The sequence below is a fragment of the Pleuronectes platessa genome, chromosome 4, assembly GCF_947347685.1.
Source record: "Pleuronectes platessa chromosome 4, fPlePla1.1, whole genome shotgun sequence".
Taxonomy (NCBI): domain Eukaryota; kingdom Metazoa; phylum Chordata; class Actinopteri; order Pleuronectiformes; family Pleuronectidae; genus Pleuronectes; species Pleuronectes platessa.
The window spans coordinates 21,452,578-21,472,681 of record NC_070629.1 but is presented as its reverse complement, the minus strand read 5'-3'; the positions used below and the strand labels follow the sequence as shown (position 1 = coordinate 21,472,681).

The 20,104-nt window shown below is 40.8% G+C and overlaps 2 protein-coding genes across 2 annotated transcripts; both read left to right on the top strand.

Moving 5' to 3' along the window:
* Positions 1-6: 6 nt before the first annotated feature.
* On the top strand, positions 7-10,678 carry ercc8 (excision repair cross-complementation group 8). The gene is made up of 12 exons (XM_053420460.1): positions 7-408; positions 1,090-1,185; positions 1,503-1,604; positions 2,169-2,292; positions 3,303-3,384; positions 4,334-4,402; positions 4,487-4,553; positions 5,768-5,871; positions 6,640-6,764; positions 7,851-8,048; positions 9,382-9,477; positions 10,019-10,678. The coding sequence occupies exons 1-12, from the start codon at positions 332-334 to the stop codon at positions 10,082-10,084; spliced, it is 1,206 nt and encodes a 401-aa protein (XP_053276435.1). The 5' UTR covers positions 7-331; the 3' UTR covers positions 10,085-10,678.
* Positions 10,679-14,129: 3,451 nt separating this feature from the next.
* On the top strand, positions 14,130-19,873 carry elovl7a (ELOVL fatty acid elongase 7a). The gene is made up of 8 exons (XM_053421696.1): positions 14,130-14,260; positions 16,861-16,945; positions 17,092-17,282; positions 17,660-17,740; positions 17,854-17,910; positions 18,000-18,105; positions 18,232-18,368; positions 18,461-19,873. The coding sequence occupies exons 2-8, from the start codon at positions 16,882-16,884 to the stop codon at positions 18,707-18,709; spliced, it is 885 nt and encodes a 294-aa protein (XP_053277671.1). The 5' UTR covers positions 14,130-14,260; positions 16,861-16,881; the 3' UTR covers positions 18,710-19,873.
* Positions 19,874-20,104: the final 231 nt, after the last annotated feature.

The window sequence follows — 20,104 nt, the reverse complement described above, 5'->3', positions numbered from 1 at the left end:
CAGCCAATCGCTGCACTCGACAGAGACGAGACGTTAGGGTTTCCAAAATGGCCGCCCGCTGAAGTGATGCTATCACATAAACTAGCCGACGTTGGTGTAAAAACTAACAGAAAACACCGAGAATAGTATAACGACGATATTAAAATAACGTATCAAACCAACGGGTAGTTTAAATTAGAGTATAATGCAGTTCCAGACGCATGGAGATTGATTTATGCATTTAAAGAACCCCACATCGTTGTAGCTAACGAGCTAGGTTAGCCAACGGTAGCATAGATTAAAAGTAACCTTACTTTAAATTTAAATATTGTTTTATCTTCGCACTGAAACGATGCTGGGGTTTCTGACGGCGAGGCAGACGGGACTGGATGATCCTCTGAGACTGCGACGAGCGGAGTCGACGAGAAGGTGAGAGACAACAACACAAAGAGACACAATGTTATTGTCCCGTTCATCTCTACCTTTAGAATAATGTATGGATCATAATGGTTTTATCTCGTTAAATACAACCTCTGTTATAATGCTGTGTATGTTCCCAATCACCTGTGCATATAAACAGCTAAAGGCGATAGTCAATGTAGAGCTGGGTCACGTGGCAAAACATATCAAGATAAACATGTTCATGTGATGATGATCAGTTTATAACAACAATTATCACAATAAATGTAACATTATTGATGGTTTTAGGTTTAAAGACAATTGATAAACAGCTAAACAATTGATACATCTGAGGTACATCATGTATGCGTTGTCCTCTCTGTGCACAAGCATTTCATTGAAATTGGGCTTTTGTTATGTTGCTGTTGATGGAAACTATATTTATGTGATCTTGATATTGTTTTATAGCCTAGTCATTGGTTTAAGGGGATGCTTTCGGGAATAATGCACGAATGGATTTGTTTTTTTATTTGAGCAATAAACAGAATTTCAGCCAACATTTGCAGATTTAGCTAAATAATTTTACTTTAAGTGACCGTGACTTTTTCTGCTCCAACATTTAGATCTTCCCACACTCATGTTTCTAAAAATATTTTTGGGGAAATGTGTGAATCAGTGTAAACATCTTTTCCTCTTCCTGTATCTTCAAAGGGTCCTAGGTCTGGAGTTGAATCCTGACAGAGATGTGGACCGAATCCATGGAAATGGCATCAACTCTATTGACATTGAAGCAGTAGAGGGCAGATAGTAAGTCTTGGTTCACCCCAGATCTATAAATGACCACATTGCTATAAAATAAGGACTCATCAATTTCAAATGCAACATGTCACTGAATGGGACACTGCAAAAATTGCAAGCTAACAACTGTAGAAAGTTGTTTCTAAACCTGGGAAATATTTTAAACGTTTTAAGATATACCTGCAAAAATGTTTAGTTTTTTCCCCCCATAGCCTAATGTTTTTCCAGTGTTCCAGACACAAACACTGATTCTCAGACCTCAGTTATGAAAAGCCGTGTGAGACAAAATAATGCTACTTGTGAAGTTCACCTCTTCTGTGGTTTAGCATGTTATCTGGAGGTGCAGATGGAGTGATCGTTATCTACGACCTGGAGAACTTCAGTGGGAAACCACAGTACACCTGCAAGTCCGTCTGTACAGTCGGCAGGTGAATGTTACTCCATTTTCTCATTCTGTCCACTAGAGGGAAGCATTGCACTGACCTCAAGGTACCAAGTTATTCTCAGCTTGGTCACAGACATGTCTTTTCAGTATATTGTAATGTTCATAGAGGTAAAGTGAGTTGAGTACGATTGTTCCCTCACTCACCAGTGACATGTTATTTTTTAATGGCAACGTAAACAGAAAACACCATATTGAATGTTTTTGTCCACATTAAATTTATTATCAAAATATCCAACCCATATCAAATGTGGCGTCAGTCTGAACAGCCATCAGATTTGATTTGCTGTTGCTCTATGAAACATTTATCATGGAGAGGTGCACCAACGTGGATGAAAACAATGTACAGTCCACACCGGACACATTTAATTGTTCGCTAACATTTCGCAAGTGCTTAAATGTGCTGCCACGTTATAGTACTTACGTTTTTTTTAATTAAACAGGAAAAGCAGAGCAGATGTCATGAAATAATCAGTTTAAGTTAGGATGTGTACATGGGTAATGGTCTGCTTACAGTTCATCCCCTTTTTCTGTTTTTTCGCCTCTGTAGGTCTAGCAGGTATGTCCACAAATTCAGTGTCGAGACAGTTCAGTGGTATCCTTACGACACAGGCATGTTTGTCTCCAGCTCCTTTGATAAGACCATGAAGGTCTGGGACACAGAGACACTGAAGGTAAGACACGTTATCTTCATACATGTTGATTTCATGTTTCATGTGAGGGATACTTCTGCTGCATATAATATGTAAAGCTTGGATGGAGAAACTTGACTTCAAAATATGCTGCAGTCCAGTTAAAACAAACTCCAGAGAGTTAAATCATTGTCTCTTACAGTGTCAACAAATATTCAGTGTCATAACACAAACCTCCTAAAGGTAGGACTTACTGCACAGCAACAGGATTTTATCGCATTCAATTGTATGATGATTATTGTTGCAGGTAGTCTATACACATATCAGAGTTTTTTTCCGCTACCCTGTCTTTCTTTTGGCTTGTTCACTATCTCTTCCCCTCTCTTTCTTATTTTCTGCTTCATGCTCTCTACCCTTCTGGGCCACATAGTCCCATATGGCAGGCCCTGAGCTGTGCTAGAGTTACACTGGCATCACGGTTACCTCAAAAGGTCAGGCTAGGGACAGAAATAAACAACCGACCTTTCATTTGTTTTACTCTCTGTGTTTATCTTGATACATACATACATACATACATACATACATACATACATACATACATACATACATACATATTAATGTATTTTTGGGTATATTAGTATAGAATAGTGTTGTTATATGCAAACAGAGCCTCCTCTGTGTGTGTGTGTGTGTGTGTGTATCCGTTAACTGAGTCTGCGTCAGTGCTGGCACACACTGACAGATGGGGCACAGAGAGGCTTTTTATTTTTGCTGAAGAATTTTCATTGTAACAACCACTGCTGCTTGGGCGAGCTGCCTGTCCAGCTCTGATCTCCTGTACCCCGCGCCTATACTCGCCTTTACTGTTTTTTTTAATCTAATTCACTCTGAAAACTTCTTCTCTCAACAGTGGATACTTTTTATCACTGTTAAACTATAGGGTCATGACTCTATTTAAAGTTATTGTTGTATGTTTTATCAAAAGAGTTTCCCGTCGCGTACAAACTTTGATTGACTCTCTCTCTCTCTTTCTTAACTTCGTGATTCTTCAGCCTGCTGAGGTATTTGAGTTTGAGGGCAACGTCTACAGCCACCATCTATCCCCCATCGCCAGGAAGCACAGTCTCATCGCAGGTACGTGTGTTTAAATGTACTCACAGTTTTTTGCTGATGTCAATGATGCAGAAAAACAAGCTGGAGTACTTACTGGCATTTCTGTCACTGCATGCCTTCAGCTTGGGACAACATTTTTACTATTTACCCAGTCTGAACTCAGTTTGTACTTTCAAAGTACACCGCAGTACCCGCCCATTGCATGAAATTTACCTCAGGTTATAAAGTAAATATATCATTTTGCTGGAACGAACAGAAGATGTTCAAAAACTCGTTGACTCGGGTTCAGAGAAACTGCGTTGGAATCTAGCTGCTACTTCACCATGTGGCCAAACAGGACCAACAGGTTACTCATGCCTGCTGAGGATGTGCCCACAATTCTCCCTGTCACTCAGTCCCTTTGACACACCTAGTTTCAAACCAGACACTATCACAATGGATAAACCTTTTATTTCCCTGAATGTGTCGATCCCTCTCCGAAGAGTGACACATGCTTGTCAAACAGGTTGCAAACTTTTAGGGAAAACTGCTTTTAAGGTAATCTCCCCCTAAAGAGCAACAGTAGCTCATTAATTCAGCAATTTGGCACTTTCGATTTGAACAACACTCTAATCATCTTCTTTGTCCAAGTACTTCATGTATACATTATGGGTGTGTAACCTCATGTTTATAAAAAGTTGGTATCGAAGAGTTTTCATATTTACCACACCTTATCTGTGAGAACCTGGGACACAAAGTTTCAACCCCCTGAGTCACTGCTCTTTTGTACAAGTAGCAGATCGTTCTGGCTGTTTTGTCCCAATCTGTTAAAAGAGATACCATTGATAAGTAGGAATGTAAATATAACTGGGTGATACATTTGAGATTTCCCCTTTTAAGTCATCCTGTTGATGTCTTTATTTTAAAGATATTATAACAATAGTCTTTCAGATCACATCCCTCAACTTTCTCTTTGTTTCCTCTTTACCAGTTGGCACGAAAGAACCTAAAATCCAGCTGTGTGACCTGAAGTCTGGTTCACGGATTCACGTTCTTCAGGGTTTGTTGACGAGATCACTTTCCCCTCTGTTTTATTTCACACATACACAACTAAGTGAAAAACGATGACCTTTTTCCCCTTCAGGTCACAGAGCAGAGGTACTGTCTGTGCGGTGGTCCCCCAGATACGAGCACATCTTGGCCACTGCCAGGTAAGAACTCTTCGTTTCAGTTTCAGATTCTGAAATCATCGCCGAGGTTTGCCCTCAGAGCCCTATTAAAGAAAAGTGCCAGGTACAGGACAATCCCACCATGTTGTGTCCCAGCACTCTTTGTCATCTCAGCTCCTGGCCATCTGGTCATGTTGCAAACCCTGAGTCAATGATAATGGCACCACAGGCTAGCAGATAGGCACTGTGGCCCTCTAGTCGTCCTGTCATATGGTAGACACAGTCCCCTACTGTTTTATGCTGCACTGGACCTGCTAATTAACCCGTTGGGATCAGTGTGTTGCTGTCCCCGCAGACTGCAAGTGATTTTGAAAACAACTGGCACAGCGAGATCCAAACATAAAAGGGTTTGATATAATCTATTATAGAGTAGCATGCTAATTACTGTTGAGGAATGTTTTACCATCCTCACACATTACTGTATATGCAACTATATATTATGTATATTGTATATTACATTCTATCTATACAGGAGAATAGTTCCTGTCTATTTCCACACACACACTCCCACCTCTCCATCAGTACCCAAGGTCAGGTTATAGATAAAGGACCAACCAACAGCACATTGTAGTGTCTACACTGAGGGACTTTCATATCTAACTCAGATGCCCCAGACACAGAGGCATCAACTTCAACTCTTTTAGAGTATATATCACCAGTGGAAAGACGTAACGACACAATGTGATTTGGAATACATATTTAGGCTTAACTATCCAATAGGATGCGAGCAGCTACATGTAACATAGAGAATGAAAGGAATTGTAGCAATTTATGGATGTCCTGCTGGGATGGGTGACGCAAGTAGAGGGAGATATACTGGGATGCTGTGGGAGACATCTTGACTCTTGAGGTTGAAAATTGCTCATGTTAATCTGTTAGCATTTTGTTATTGTTCCACCTTCTGATCTCCTTGATGCATCAGGTCTACATTAAAACCTTCAGCATAAGACATCAGCTGCTGCCTGAGTTCTCCTTTCACCAGCTTCCGGAAAACTTCCATAACAATTACTAACAGAATACTTATTTTAAACACTGATGTGTTATATAAAATGTCACCTGTCTGAGCGAACAGTAAATTGTACCTATAAATCCCTATTGCAATTGTTTTATACATGTCATATTTCAGATAGTTTATAAGACCGTATCTGTCATCAAGCGAGAGCAAAACAAACAACTCCCCAGATTCTCTTTCTAAGTGCAGACAGCAAGGTGAAAGTATGGGATGTACGTCGGGCCTCTGGTTGTCTCTTCACTCTGGACCAGCACAACGGAGACAAGTCGAAAGCCTCCTCTGAGGCAGGTACTGTTACCTCCATCCTTTTCCCTTTCTTTTTATTTCCATCATCTTGTTTGAGTGTGCAGGGCTGATGTTTCCACCTTTTGTTTAGAGCAGAATAAAACACGTATTGACTTCAGGGAGAGACAGGACAGACGTTTCCGTCAGATGGATCCCTGGGCTGTAAGACGCTGGGTAATGATTTGGGATTCAGCTTGTATGCAGATGTGTTGCATCACGTATGTTTCCCCCTTCCTCACCCTTATTCAACCACTCACTGTCAATTTAAAGTGATGCTGCACAGGCACACTATATACAAAAGGAGGTGGGACTACAACTTCAAAATACAGTGCCAAAGAATTGACCTCAGTTGTACCCGATGCGTTTGAAAGAAACGATATTTGTAAGCAACACTTAGTTCTTGTTGTGATGTGAAGTATGTTTCAGGTTATTCAGGTTGACACAGACCAGGTTCGTCTCTCTGGTTGACAGGTGGACATACTGTACAATCCTTATCTGTCACTCTGCCTGAGGTCATGTTTGTCTTAAAGCCAGGGGGGGCCTTTGCTTACAGGAAACCAGTTTTCAACTTAAACTGTTTATCTTGGCCTGACGGTGTAATAGTAAAGGACAGAGGGAGCTTTAACAACCAATGTGCTGACAGTATATAATGTACGGGTGTGTATGAGATATGACTGAGTGGGAAAAATCAGCACTCACCAACCTTTAGCATGATGCAGGTGGTATTAGGTGACGATTCATAGTTACCTTGTCCTTCCTTTCTCTAACTAGTAAACACAGCCCATAATGGCAGAGTGAATGGCCTGTGCTTCACTGGGGACGGCCTCTACATCCTCACGACTGGGACTGATGATCGCATGAGACTGTGGAACAGTGCCACCGGAGAAAACACGCTGGTAAGATGTATGAGTGAGGGCTTTGATGAACTCATTGAATATAGCGTTCCGATCCAAGGTCAATGTCACCATGACCTCATGTAACATGTTTACGTAAAAGCCTCGGGGTCCATACAAAACCAAAACCTCTGAAACAATCCTACAGCACAGATACACAACCTTACCCTGAAGCCTGGGGAAGCTGTGCTGTGGCCCTGGGCTCTAACATGGTTTCATGTTCTAATTTCCTGCTCTGCTGCCTCGAGCCGCAGTTGCCATGGCGGGGAATTTTTCTATATTCAGGCACAAGACAGCTAGTGAGGGTAGACGACTCTCTCTCCCAGACAAAGGTCGTAGATGGTTTCTGGATGATTTGGTGAGAGTTTCTGGTTCACATTTCAGAGACATGACATTAAGCCTTGAGGTTCTACACCTACACACCTGTTAATGTGTTTACTTGTACTGGTTTGACCTGATTTAATGGTCTCTGAATGGAAACAACTGAAATTACTAGATCTATATTATATTTAAAGACTTGCATACGTATTATTGAAAACTGGTGTTTTATGACAATTATTTATAAGTGTTTTAAATAGGAACATTATGTAATATTAGGTTCACTGAATGTTGCTTATGTCATATGTGTGCAACTGTTTAAAAGAAAAATATAAGTGCTGGGTATGCCTTCAACGAATTCTGAATGGTTTACAGAAAGTAAAGTTTTACAGGAGCTATTCTGATTTTCAACTTCTTTACAGGAATCTTAGAGAAACATCCTTGACCCAAAGTTTAAATTACCGGTAGATTATTTTGTTACTGACGTCCAGTGCAGAGGAATTAGCTTCTGGGCCAGCCATGTTACAAATGCTGTCCTATTTGCCTGGAGAACTGTAAGTTATTCTTCTGATTGAGACATGAAAATTAACAATAATGGGACGAGGTTCTTCTAAAACCAATTAGATAAGCATCCGCTTGTCTTTCTGGTTTCTTTTTTGTATCATCACCAGCTTCTTATCTATCCAGGAAACCATCACACACTATTTCTAATAGCAGGAAGTTTGTATCCGGCCTTTCATTCGCTCATTATCTGATCTGTTTGTCCCTCAGGTGAACTACGGGAAAGTCAGCAACGAGAGTCGTAAAAAGCTCCAGTTCACCGTGTCGCGAGGCTGCAGCCCGGAGTTTGTGTTTGTTCCATGCGGCAGCTCCGTCGCAGTCTACGCCCTCCACACAGGAAAGCTGGTCAGCATGCTCAGGGGTCACTACAACAACGTCGACTGCTGCGAGTTCCACCCAGACTACCAGGTGACACTCCCTGCCGGTGTCTAGTTCGGGCATCGGGCCGCCACACAGTGCTGCCTTTGTCTCCCTTTACTACTATATACTTCATTCCATTGTGTAGAGTTCAGATCAGTTTGTGTCTCTCACTCTCTCAACTGTTTGTTTCGTTTCATCTCTCTGGTGTCAGTGCAGCAGCAGCTCTAAGACATTTGCAATCTCCATGCCGGTCTCAAATAAGCCACTACCCCATGTACAGATAACCTGGTAAAGTCAACATTACCTGAGCTTCACTTAGTCACTGTAAATGCAAATACAGGAGTCCACATTGTGAAAGATAAGTTAACAGACGCTTATCGTCCATATCCAAGTCAAATACAGGTGATACTCTGGTTTCACTATGATCTGAAACAAATAGCCGTCCACTTGGGCTTGTTGCTGTTTGAGGACTGCAGCCATTGGTGCTTTATTTGAGCTTTTTTCACTCCTTCGTCTGCAAATGTCAAACTTTAACTTACTTTTCATTCCGTTCTGAGTTATATAAGGAAGTGAGTAGATTACTGTTTTTCCTTTTATAAAAATGTCTGTGTCTTCAATATACAATTCTTTTTCATGACCCAACAGAAAGAAACCAAGTGCATATACACAGGCAGCTCACAACAGATCTGTGAGATATGAGTTTTCAATATTGTAAGGTTTTAAAACCAATATTTTTTGTACAAGCTGTTGGCTAAAATCGATAATCTTCAAAATTCCCTGACATGTTTATCATGCTGCTTATATATTTATATATTATATATTCTTATATTTATACTTTTATATACTTAAAATATGCCTTGAGTTGTGTAGGTCTACTCACATAGTCTTAAATTGTAATAACTTGTAGTAACTATCTGTTTTCCTGTTCTATTGGTACTGGTTCGAGAAGTGTTTGTACTAATCTTGTGTGCTGAGAAACACCTTAGTTATGAGGTAACGTAAGTCACTCATTATCATCACAAACTCAGAGACGGGTTCAACCCACACCCTTGTTATTGAGCAATCTCAGCATCCGGTGACATACACAGGTATTGAATGTGTGAAGGATGTAAGAATGCAGTTCAGCAGCTCGTCACCCGGGAACGTCCTGAAAAGTGTCCTCTTTTAAATAGTTATAGACTTCTCTGTCACATGGCGCTGTCGATGTTTCGCATGAGCTCACTCACATCGCGTAGACACACAGTCCGGAGCTTATCAATTATCTGTACTCCTGTTGTTAACGCTGATTTTCAACTGGTGGGAGTGTCCTTGTTCGGAAGTGAAGCTCCGTATCAATGTGTGAATGAAAACTCTGAGCTGATGTGTCTTTGTTGCTGTGTAGGAGCTGTACAGTGGAGGTAAAGACTGTAACGTCCTAGCTTGGGTTCCTGTTCTTCACCCCCCAGCCGTGGAGGAAGAGTCAGAGTCTACAAATACGGTACAAGCACAAAAAACAACAGGAAACAATAATAGGGACCGAGTGATAATTTGAGGAGTCTGACAACACTTGATTTAGGTGTTATTTGTTTAGTTTCTATTAAAGCACTTAATTTATTGAAAGTCTCAATATTCAATCAATATCTATTCAACTTTCGTTTTGTTGCTTTGGCCTTTGTGTCAGAATCCAATTCATGTGTCAACTGAGGAATTCCAATTTGGTTTCGTCAGTGTCCGGAGAACACAGCGATGCTCCTACAACAAGGAGCCCTGTCACTTGTTGTCAGCTCCGTCATGTCCACATTGTAGCAGTGCTGGTTGAATCCCAAAGAGCTTCCTCTCACTCTTCAGTTTCTGGTTTTTCTAGTTTTATCTCAGTTGTCATCACTTGTGTACAAAGTTTCTGTCTACTTTACACCCGTGTTGGTACTTTTCCGATAGTGTGTACCCATTTAAGCTCGAGATTTGTGTGCATGTGTTATTTAATTGATCTGTTATTATTTCAGATTTGAGATAAAGCTGAATGTCTTGATTCTTTACAGAGAGCGGCCAACCCGTCTTCAGGGAACCCCGCCCTGCAGGATGCATGGAGCAGTGATGAAGATTGATGCTGACGTTTTGTGTGTAGAAACAAGTTCACATTTTTCACAATTAACTTAAAAATGTGTACTGTTTCATTTATTGCAAAGATGAAGGCCTTATGAATATGTGTGATATGTGTAAATAATTGTCCATCTCTGTAAATATGCACAACGTCCTGAGTCAATTTAGTCTTTTGTATATTTTGATATCACATTCTATTGTTCTTTTGCAAATTCTTGTTTGAATGTCAAGCCAACCTGATGCTTTGTTGTACCCATGGGGGAGAAACGCTATTGTTTGTTCTTCTTAAATGTTATTCTACACCTCTAACACTCCACATTAAAATGTTTGTTAGAGAGATATTATAGAGTTCAAACAGAGAGATTTGTAAGGCCTTTAAACAGGTTTAGTGCTTCTCCTTTAGTTTGAGTTTTTATCTGCAGCTGAGCTGAGAAGAGCCCGGCTCCTCACATGGGAGTAACCAGGCATTCACACACTCAGATTGTCTTGTTGTTATTCCTGGGAAACATTAGCATTTGTATTGTGTTAAGCTGTAACTGAAAGTAGCAGCAGGGAGTGAAATTGAATCCCTCTTTCTGTCCCCCCCCCCCCCCCCCCCCCCCACAGTTCTACATTGAACTTACATTTGTTATCACACTGGCCAAAACACAACTACAACATAACTTCTTGCACATTAATGCTGTAATTTTGTAAAGACCATGAATAACTTCTGTCATCATACTGTACCAATATTTTTTACAAATTACTTGAAGTTAAAATAAATCTGTCTTGTTTTTTAATAAAAGTAGTACTACCTTATTTGCTTTGACTGACTGAGTTTTTGAAAATAACAGTAATTACAAAGATATTAATCTAGTTTTGCATTGGATTAATCCTAAAGGGGTTGTAGTGGTTAGATAGAAGTAAGTTCAAGTTTTAAGTTGATTTATGTGATTCCAGCCACATCTGTAAAACAAACGGTGGAACAAAACTGGCTTTCTCAGTGTTGAGGAATTTTTGGCCATCCTCACACATTACTGTATATGCCACTATGTATTATGTATAGTTCATCATATCTATAGGATAATAGTGCCTGTCTATTTCCACACACACTCCCACCTCTCCATCAGTACCCAAGGTCAGGTTATAGATAAAGGACCAACCAACAGCACATTGTAGTGTCTACACTGAGGGACTTTCATATCTAACTCAGATGCCCCAGACACAGAGGCATCAACTTCAACTCTTTTGCATCTTAAAACCAGTGGAAAGACGTAACGACACAGTGATTTAGGAATGCACATTTAGGCTTAACTATCCAACAGGATGTGAACACCTGTAACATAGAAAGTGAAAGCAATTGTAGCCATTCATGGATGTGCTGTTGGGATGGGTGACACAAGTAGAGGGAGATATACAGTGCCTTGCATAAGTATTCACCCCCCTTGGACTTTTTCCCATTATGTACTGTTACTAACTGGAATTCAAATAGACTTAAATAAACTTTTTCCCGTTTGATAAACAAAACATGCATAGTATTTTGGAGGTGCAAAATAAATTTTATTGTGACACAAACAATAATGAGAACAAAAAAGTTGACATCTGTTGGGTGCATAAGTATTCACCCCCCCTGTGTCAATACTTGGTAGAACCCCCTTTCGCTGCAATTACAGCTGCAAGTCTTTTGGGGTATGTCTCTACCAGCTTTGCACATCTAGAGATGGAAAGGTTTGTCCATTCTTCTTGGCAAAAAAGATGAAGCTCAGTCAGATTGGATGGAGACCGTCTGTGAACCGCAATCTTCAAGTCTTGCCATAGATTCTCTATTGGATTGAGGTCTGGGCTTTGACTGGGCCATTTTAAGACATTAACATTCTTTAATCCAAACCATTCCTTTGTAGCTCTGGCTGTATGTTTAGGGTCATTGTCCTGCTGGAAGATGAACCTCCGCCCCAGTCTCAAGTCTTTTGCAGACTGCATCAGATTTTCTTCAAGGATTTCCCTGTATTTGGCTCCATCCATCTTTCCCTCTATTCTGACCAGTTTCCCTGTACCTGCTGAAGAGAAGCATCCCCACAGCATGATGCTACCACCACCATGTTTCACTGTTGGGATGGTGTGCTCAGGGTGATGGGCAGTGTTGGGTTTTCGCCACACATAGCGTTTTGCATTGAGGCCAAAAAGTTCAATTTTGGTCTCATCTGACCAGAGCACCTTCTTCCACATGTTTGCTGTGTCTCCCACATGGCTTCTGGCAAACTCCAAACGGGATTTTTTATGGATCCCTTTCAACAATGACTTTCTTCTTGCCACTCTTCCATGAAGGCCAGATTTGTGGAGTAGACGACTAATAGTTGTCCTGTGGACAGATTCTCCCACCTCAGCTGTGGATCTCTGCAACTCCTCCAGAGTAACCATGGGCCTCCTGGTTGCTTCTCTGATTAATTTTCTCCTTGTCCGACTCCTCAGTTTGGGTGGACGGCCTCCTCTTGGTAGGTTTGCGGTTGTGCCATATTCTTTCCATTTTTTTATGATGGATTTTATGGTGCTCAGAGAGATGTTCAAAGCTCTGGATATTTTTTTATAACCTAACCCTGCTTCATATTTCTCCACAACTTTATCCCTGACCTGTTTGGTGAGCTCCTTGGTCTTCATGATGCTGTTTGTTCAGTAATGATCTCCAACAAACTCTGAGTCCTTCACAGAACAGGTGTATTTATACTGAGATTAAATTGCAGACAGGTGGACCCTATTTACTAATTATGTGACTTGCAAATGTGACTTGTGAATGCAATTGGTCGCACCAGATCTTTGTTAGGGGTTTCACAGTAAAGGGGGTGAATACATATGCACTCCACACTTTTCAGATTTTTATTTGTAAATAATTGTGAAATCCATGTAATATTTCCCCCCACTTCCAAATGATGCACTATTTTGTGTTGGTCCATTACATAAACTCACGATGAAATAAATTTTAATCTGTGGTTATACCATGACAAAATGTAGAAAAGTCCAAAGGGGGTGAATACTTATGCAAGGCACTGTACTGGGATGCTGTGTGAGACATCTTGAGTCTTGGGGTGATAATTGCTCATGTTGCTCTGTTAGCGTTTGTACATTGTTCCACCTTCTGATCTCCTTGATGCATGAAGTCCACATTAAAACCTTCAGCATAAGACATCAGCTGCTGCCTGAGTTCTCCTTTCACCAGCTTCCAGAAAGCTTTCATCTCACTCAGGTGGGGAAACAACCTTCATATTTCAGAGACTCCCATACGGAAAAAGGTTCCGGGCTATCAAGTCCAAAACCTCCAGCCACCTGAACAGTTTTTCCCCATGGCAGTGGGGCTCACAAACAAGTCACCTGCATCACACTGACTATGCCCCCCTGCACATAATTTATATATTATTGGCACTATCCTTAAAGCAATCCATGCACCTTAGCACGGCACGTGCCCTTAACTTATTGTTCTTAATGTATAAATTGTTGTTTTATGTCCGATTGTTGTTTCTATGTCCAACACACCAACCACACCAAAGCAATTTCCTGTATGTGTAAATATACTTGGCAATTAAAATAATTCTGATTCTGATTATTTCCTTTACCCAACTTTTTTTAAGTTATGAAAAGCTAATTAGTAATAACTAATCGTAAAGATATTGATCCCATTTTAACTGTAGTTGTAGGGAGTTTATGGAACATAAAAACAAATATTTTTTGTATTGGATTAGGTCTAAAGGAAATATACTCTACACTTTGGGAGTTAATGGAAAACAACAGCACTATTTGTTAATATATTGATCCCATTTTTTTTACCTCAACCAGATTTATAGAGTTAATGGAAAACATAAGTCAATCCCATCTTTAAACTCAACTGTAGTTTCAGGGAGTTTATGGAAAATAACCGAATGAATCATAACAACATGGATCCCATTTTTTTGTGGTGGATTAAGTCAAAGGCGTCACTTGAATAATTCACCATGTAATCTGGCTGGATCCGCAATTGGCCAATCAGTGTGGCAGTGGGCGCGGTTCGGGGGCATGCCACACCCCGGGGGCATTTAAAGGGCAGGTTGTGTGAGCGCGTGCGGGACAACGGCTGACACACCCACGTGGAGCAGGAGCAGCTGAGCTCAGTGAGGACCTGAGGCAGGAAATAAAACCCTTTTGTTTGCGGGTCCGCGGCTGCAGCAGCACTGAAGGTTGGTAGTTGAACTCCACGGTTTTTCTCGGTTCTAAACGGAAGCAGAATGAAAATATGAAGGTTTGAAGGAGATCACACACAAAACAAACACTAACGCACACCCACACGCGCGCACACCCACACATACACGCATACACCTGTGATTCCTGGAGCGCTCCTTCCTGTGCCAGCGGGTCCGACTTGTTTTCTTCACCTGCTCCCACACACACACACTGAGCTTTTCACCCACGCGGGAAATAACCGAGTTGATCGTTTTATTTCCTTGTTGAGTTTCAAACTTCCAGAATATTTCACAGAAAGATGGTTTCATTCGAAAATGGCCTCATACTTCACCGGCCCTCTGCATTAATGGAATCAACTCTTATTTTGAAGTGATTTGCGACCAGATGGCGTCGGTTAATATTTCCCGAAAAGCAAATAATTGATTCCATAATTGTTTATTTAAAATTGTATCCTACAGTTTGAATGAGTCAACATTTATTTGCATAGCAGCATTCAAACAGGTGGGTGCAGTTCTCGCTGGACTGATGGGCTGAACGGGAGAAAAGAAATGAGAAAAAAAAAAATGCTGATACTGAAAAGCAATCGAAAAAAATGTCAGCTAAAATTGTGATTTTAAAAAAAAAAAAATTATAATTTGAAGAAAAGTCAAAAAATTGAGAAACAATATATATTTACATACAATTTAAAAACAAAATGTCTGTAAACGATACTTGGTCATAATTTTATAAACTTTTTTCTTTTTAACCTAATTTCTTTATAGCTTATACTTATTTACATTTGATTATTCAAGTATATCATTTTATTACATATTATAATTGTTTTCCTTATCGGTGTGTTTGACAAGTCTTATTTCCTACATTTGAGTGATCTCTGCCTCGGGAGGGAAATGACTTTGAGAGCGCCCTGGGTGAGATGGAGCCTGTAGGACCACATTTCACTCGTGCTCATGGTGCATTGTGGGAGTTGACTCGGCAGCCCATGGAAGTGTGGCATGGGAGTAACCCATGGAGTAACCATATATACATATCTATGGGAGTAACCCCCCCTGCATCAGGTTTCCTGCTCTCTAACATGAACCGGGGTGTCGAGACTTGTCATGTCCTCATTAGGATAAAGGCCTCAGACGGCCAGGCCTTTCACATTTTAACCTGGGAGTTTTTTTTAATGCCTTTACCTGCCCAGGTTGACACACCTTGAAAAAAAATCCTGTCCTGTAGGATTGTGTGCATTCATACACCTGGCAGACCGGAGATGAAGTGTTTTATTTACTTCTTGTGTTTCCTGATATGTGGAAACTGTTTTGTAGAAAAACGCATGAGTTTGAATGTCTGGATTCTGTTTGCACTTTTGCTCTGTTGAAGAGAACTTATTATTTCCCAGGAAATGGTTCAGTCACTGAACAATCACGGGACTACCCCATGTCTGAAACATCTTAAAGATATGTGACACAATAGTTGAATGATTTGATTATTTAACGATTAGATCGGGCTGTGGATTGGACAGCATAATGTTTTCATTAATTCATCTTGTGGATTACTTGTAAAATTATCAAGTGGTGAATAATTAACAGTTTCCTATAGATTCCAAGCTGATTTCTTGTAAGATTGAAAAACAGTTGAAACCATTAAATGATTTAGTTTTCTGGTTAAAATTCAATAAACTACCTATTTTTTTTTAATTAGTCAGTGACTTATTTTCCTCTACTGCCATTTTGCTACGACATCCATTGCAGCTGTCCTCAGTCTATTGGCAGTTTTCTTTTTTTTTTAAATCACCAAAAACAAAACAATTTTTCATAGCCAGAAGCTGTAATAACTGAACTAGTGTTCTCAAATTTCAGATTGTCCATGAACTCACCACCTGTGACTTGTGCTTTGACCGAATTTAATGGCTATTTTTGCAAAGAATTCCTGGTCCATTAAAACAAAATGATGGTTACAAACAAATGAGGATGTTCTACTAAAAGTTTGTAGAACTACAATAGAGGGAAAACACAGATTCAAGGTGACGTGGTTTAAAAACAAGCTGGGGACAAATCTTTTCTATGTTAACGTGCGTTCATGTCTCACGAATGAGTTCTGGTCCCATCTGTTGTTTCTCAGATCGCTTGAGACAGAGCCCCCCATTGTACGCTGCGTACACTCTCTGCTTTGTCTTCACTCCGAGGCTTTGAGAGGCTCCAAGAATGACACACTGGCATTTTCCCCCCTCGTACATCCCTGTCCCTGAACTATTCTTGTATCCTGTTGTTTTTTTAAAGCATGCAAACAAATGTGAATATTTAGCTGTCATTGCTCTGATATTGTTGGATGTTCAAACCCATCTTGTAATGACGCCACCACTGGTATGTGGAGGAAACGATCCGTGCCTATTTAAGAGATTAGCTCCGGTTGCTTTTTTTTCTTTTACCACTCACTCACCACTTGTTGGGGCAGAGACTCACTTCCTGTGAGCTTGACAAACCAGTTGCCATTTATTTATCAGTAGTTTCTCTTATTTTTCAAATCCACTTTTATAATTGGAACTCTTAGTAACAACCTCACTGACTCTAGTCGAACCCATTCCCTAACCGTTTGTGCTGTTTTCTCTCTTTAGGTGCAGGGAACCGATCTGAAAATGGAATTTGAGGGGATAACGACTTCTGCCGCATTCATTTACAACGAGTTCATCCAGAATGCAGGTGAGTACTCGCCCGTTGAAGTGGGTTTATGTCCTGTTTGTAACTTAAAACCCTGCTATCGGCACTCTGCAGTCCTTTTCCTTTGTTTCTTTCTGTATAAACGGGCTGCAACGTACCTGAGCAGTAACTACACGTTTCTCTTTCAGACTCTCGCACGGGGAACTGGTTTCTCATGTCGTCCCCTCTCCCCCAAACCATCGTCATCGCGGCATACATCTACTTCGTGGTTTCGCTGGGGCCGCGCTTGATGGAGAACCGCAAAGCCTTCGACCTCAAGAAGGTTCTCATCGTCTACAACTTCGGCGTGGTGGCGCTCTCGCTCTACATGTGCTATGAGGTGAGTCGTCGTTATCTTTTGCATTCTTTCACCTGGAGTCTGCAGTGATTTCACACGTTGATGCATACCACGGCTTCACAGCGGGAGCAGAAGTGTTTTTAACCCCCCGGCTGTTGACAATGGAGCCTTCACTCGGTTCATGAGATGATCAAAATATTCACAATCTGACATGTTCACGCCAGGTTTTCTGTGACAAGCATGTCAACTTCTTGACATTTCATCATCTCATTCTTCAATTTATAAATGTAATTGCCTTTCATTATTTCCGACCATATTTCGCCTGTAGAACAAAATAATAGTTATATTATTCAGCATCACAAAGTGTGTTTAAAGTCAAGAATGACATTAAAATAACTTGAATCTTTGCTCTCTCTCAGTTTGTGATGTCCGGCTGGGGCACGGGATATTCTTTCCGCTGTGACCTGATTGACTTCTCTGAGTCACCACAGGCCGTCAGGGTAAAGCACCAATTCTGATGTATTAAACTAAACTTGGCTCTGGTACCAAATATACATGATGCTTTGAGTGTGTTCATTGGAACCAGCACTGAACCTCTCTTTGTCTCCTCTAGATGGCGGCAACATGCTGGCTTTACTACTTCTCAAAGTTCATCGAGATGTTGGACACAGTAAGTGGCAAATTCAAAGTTGATCATTTATCTGTTTATCACAGTTCAATTAAACTCTGGGAATTAAAACTGTCTTTTTTTCCTTTTAGATTTTCTTTGTCCTGAGGAAGAGAACCAAGCAGGTGACATTTCTCCACGTCTACCATCACTCCATCATGCCCTTCACCTGGTGGTTTGGCGTTCGTTTTGCTGCAGGTAGAACTCTTCCCCCCCCCACACACACACACACTAACATGTACACACAAGATCTGTTTGAAATTACATGAGCTTCCTTTTTTTTATATTTTACGATGTCATTCTTGAATCCACTTCCTGTTTCAGGTGGTCTGGGTACGTTCCATGCCCTGCTCAACTGTATCGTCCACGTTTTCATGTACTCGTACTACGGCCTCACTGCCATGGGCCCCTACTACCAGAAGTTCCTGTGGTGGAAGCAATACCTCACCACCATTCAGCTGGTATGTTAAGTGCTTGAACACATGACAGATTCTCATGTCTTTTTATCAAATCCTGGGTTTCAAGATGAAGAACAATTTCTGTTGGTCCTCAGATCCAGTTCGTTATGGTGACCAGCCACATCTCCCAGTACTTCTTCATGAAGGATTGCCCCTACCAGTTCCCCATCTTCGTGTACATCATTGGCCTGTATGGCATGATTTTCCTGTTCCTCTTCCTCAACTTCTGGTACCATGCCTACACCCAGGGCAAGCGGCTGCCTAAGGTGCTGCAGAATAAGAGATGGGCCCACCACTCCAACGGGGTCATGAATGGAAACGCCAATCACGAAAGGGAAGAGTGACGCACAACTTTGCCATTCAGGGGGTTTCAGGGTTGACCTCTAAGCAAGCCAAGTAGTCTCGAGATTCAGCCCCGATTTGTTTGGACTATTTGATTTTTAATTGCTTTTACTAGCAACTACAAAAGGAACAAGACAATCTTTTACATTTTTACTGAAGCTATATTGAAAACCCAAGCTGGAGGATTTTTGTTTTCACTCAAGGTAAATCCCAAGTGTTCAAATGGAAAAGTCTAAATCTCCCTCCTTTTCTGCTACGTATGGGTTGAAGAACTCTACTTCACTGTTCACGCTGAATACCAGACCACAGGACCCTCGGCTGTACAGTCGGACTGGACCTCCTCCCACATCCAGAAGACTTCCTTAAGATTTTAAAGTTGTGCTTAAAAAATGTAGCGTTATTTATTTCACGTGGCCTAAAATGATGACTTAAAAAAAAATAAGGTGATTAGGCCACACGCATGTTCTTTTGTTCAGTTAGTTTAATGGTTGCATGCATGTAGAACACTGGTTTCACTCGGTGTCGTCACTAATGCATGAGAACTTCTCCGGGTCGAGTCGCTGCTGCTGCTGATGGTAGAGACATCAAATGAAAAGAGTCGTCTTCAAAATGACGGGATGAATTCGTTCTCCAATGATGCAGCGGAGCCACCAGTGCCGGAGCGGAACAACTGGACCACTGTGGTTCTTGGAGGATTCACAGCAGAGCTTTAGCTGCTGCTTCCTCACTGAAGCACATTTCAAAAATAACACTTACTCGACCACTGCACACTCTGTTTCACGGTTTCACTATTCAAGCCAACCAGTAAGAAAACACGAGCAGCATCAGTTGCCCACTTTAAGTATTTTGCTTCCCGTATCGAAGCTTTGTGGCAACCAGGTCCTCGGACGGCTGGAGTCACTACCTTTCATATGTTATGATCTTACACTGAAGTCAATGTGGTGTCTGAAGACACAGGGTGGACCTTGGTCTTAAAACATTACCACCTCACTCAGGTGCAAGCCCATGTTAACATTGAAGATTTACTCGTTTGTGTATTCTTATTTTCCAGTTCCTTTTCAGATCCCTTTTTATAATATTACAATTAATATTGTAAGAAATGTGACAAATGTTTATATTGTATTTTATGTATTTATACAAAAATAAATGATCAATGTACGTTGAAATTTGTCTTTGGTCTATTGTGTGAAATCTGATAATTTCAAAGTTATGTATCTTATTTAAACGGATAATATAATTCTGTAGTTTTCTAAAGACCATATTTTTATTACATGTCTATATTAAAATTACACTTATGTGGGATCGTTTTGTAGTTTCAGTGAATGTTTAACAGCTTCTCTTGGTTTGCATTGCTGAAGAGGAAGAGAATGTCTACACAGTGACTTTCTGTCAGAGAT

Excerpts from the sequence above, each read along its gene's own strand:
- ercc8 (XM_053420460.1), top strand. The coding sequence starts at position 332 with ATGCTGGGGTTTCTGACGGCGAGGCAGACGGGACTGGATGATCCTCTG. Across the intron at positions 2,293-3,302 it reads GGGACACAGAGACACTGAAG|CCTGCTGAGGTATTTGAGTT; the intron begins GTAAGACACGTT and ends GTGATTCTTCAG. Across the intron at positions 9,478-10,018 it reads AGTCAGAGTCTACAAATACG|AGAGCGGCCAACCCGTCTTC; the intron begins GTACAAGCACAA and ends GATTCTTTACAG.
- elovl7a (XM_053421696.1), top strand. The coding sequence starts at position 16,882 with ATGGAATTTGAGGGGATAACGACTTCTGCCGCATTCATTTACAACGAG. Across the intron at positions 16,946-17,091 it reads CGAGTTCATCCAGAATGCAG|ACTCTCGCACGGGGAACTGG; the intron begins GTGAGTACTCGC and ends TTTCTCTTTCAG. Across the intron at positions 17,911-17,999 it reads TCATCGAGATGTTGGACACA|ATTTTCTTTGTCCTGAGGAA; the intron begins GTAAGTGGCAAA and ends TTTTCCTTTTAG.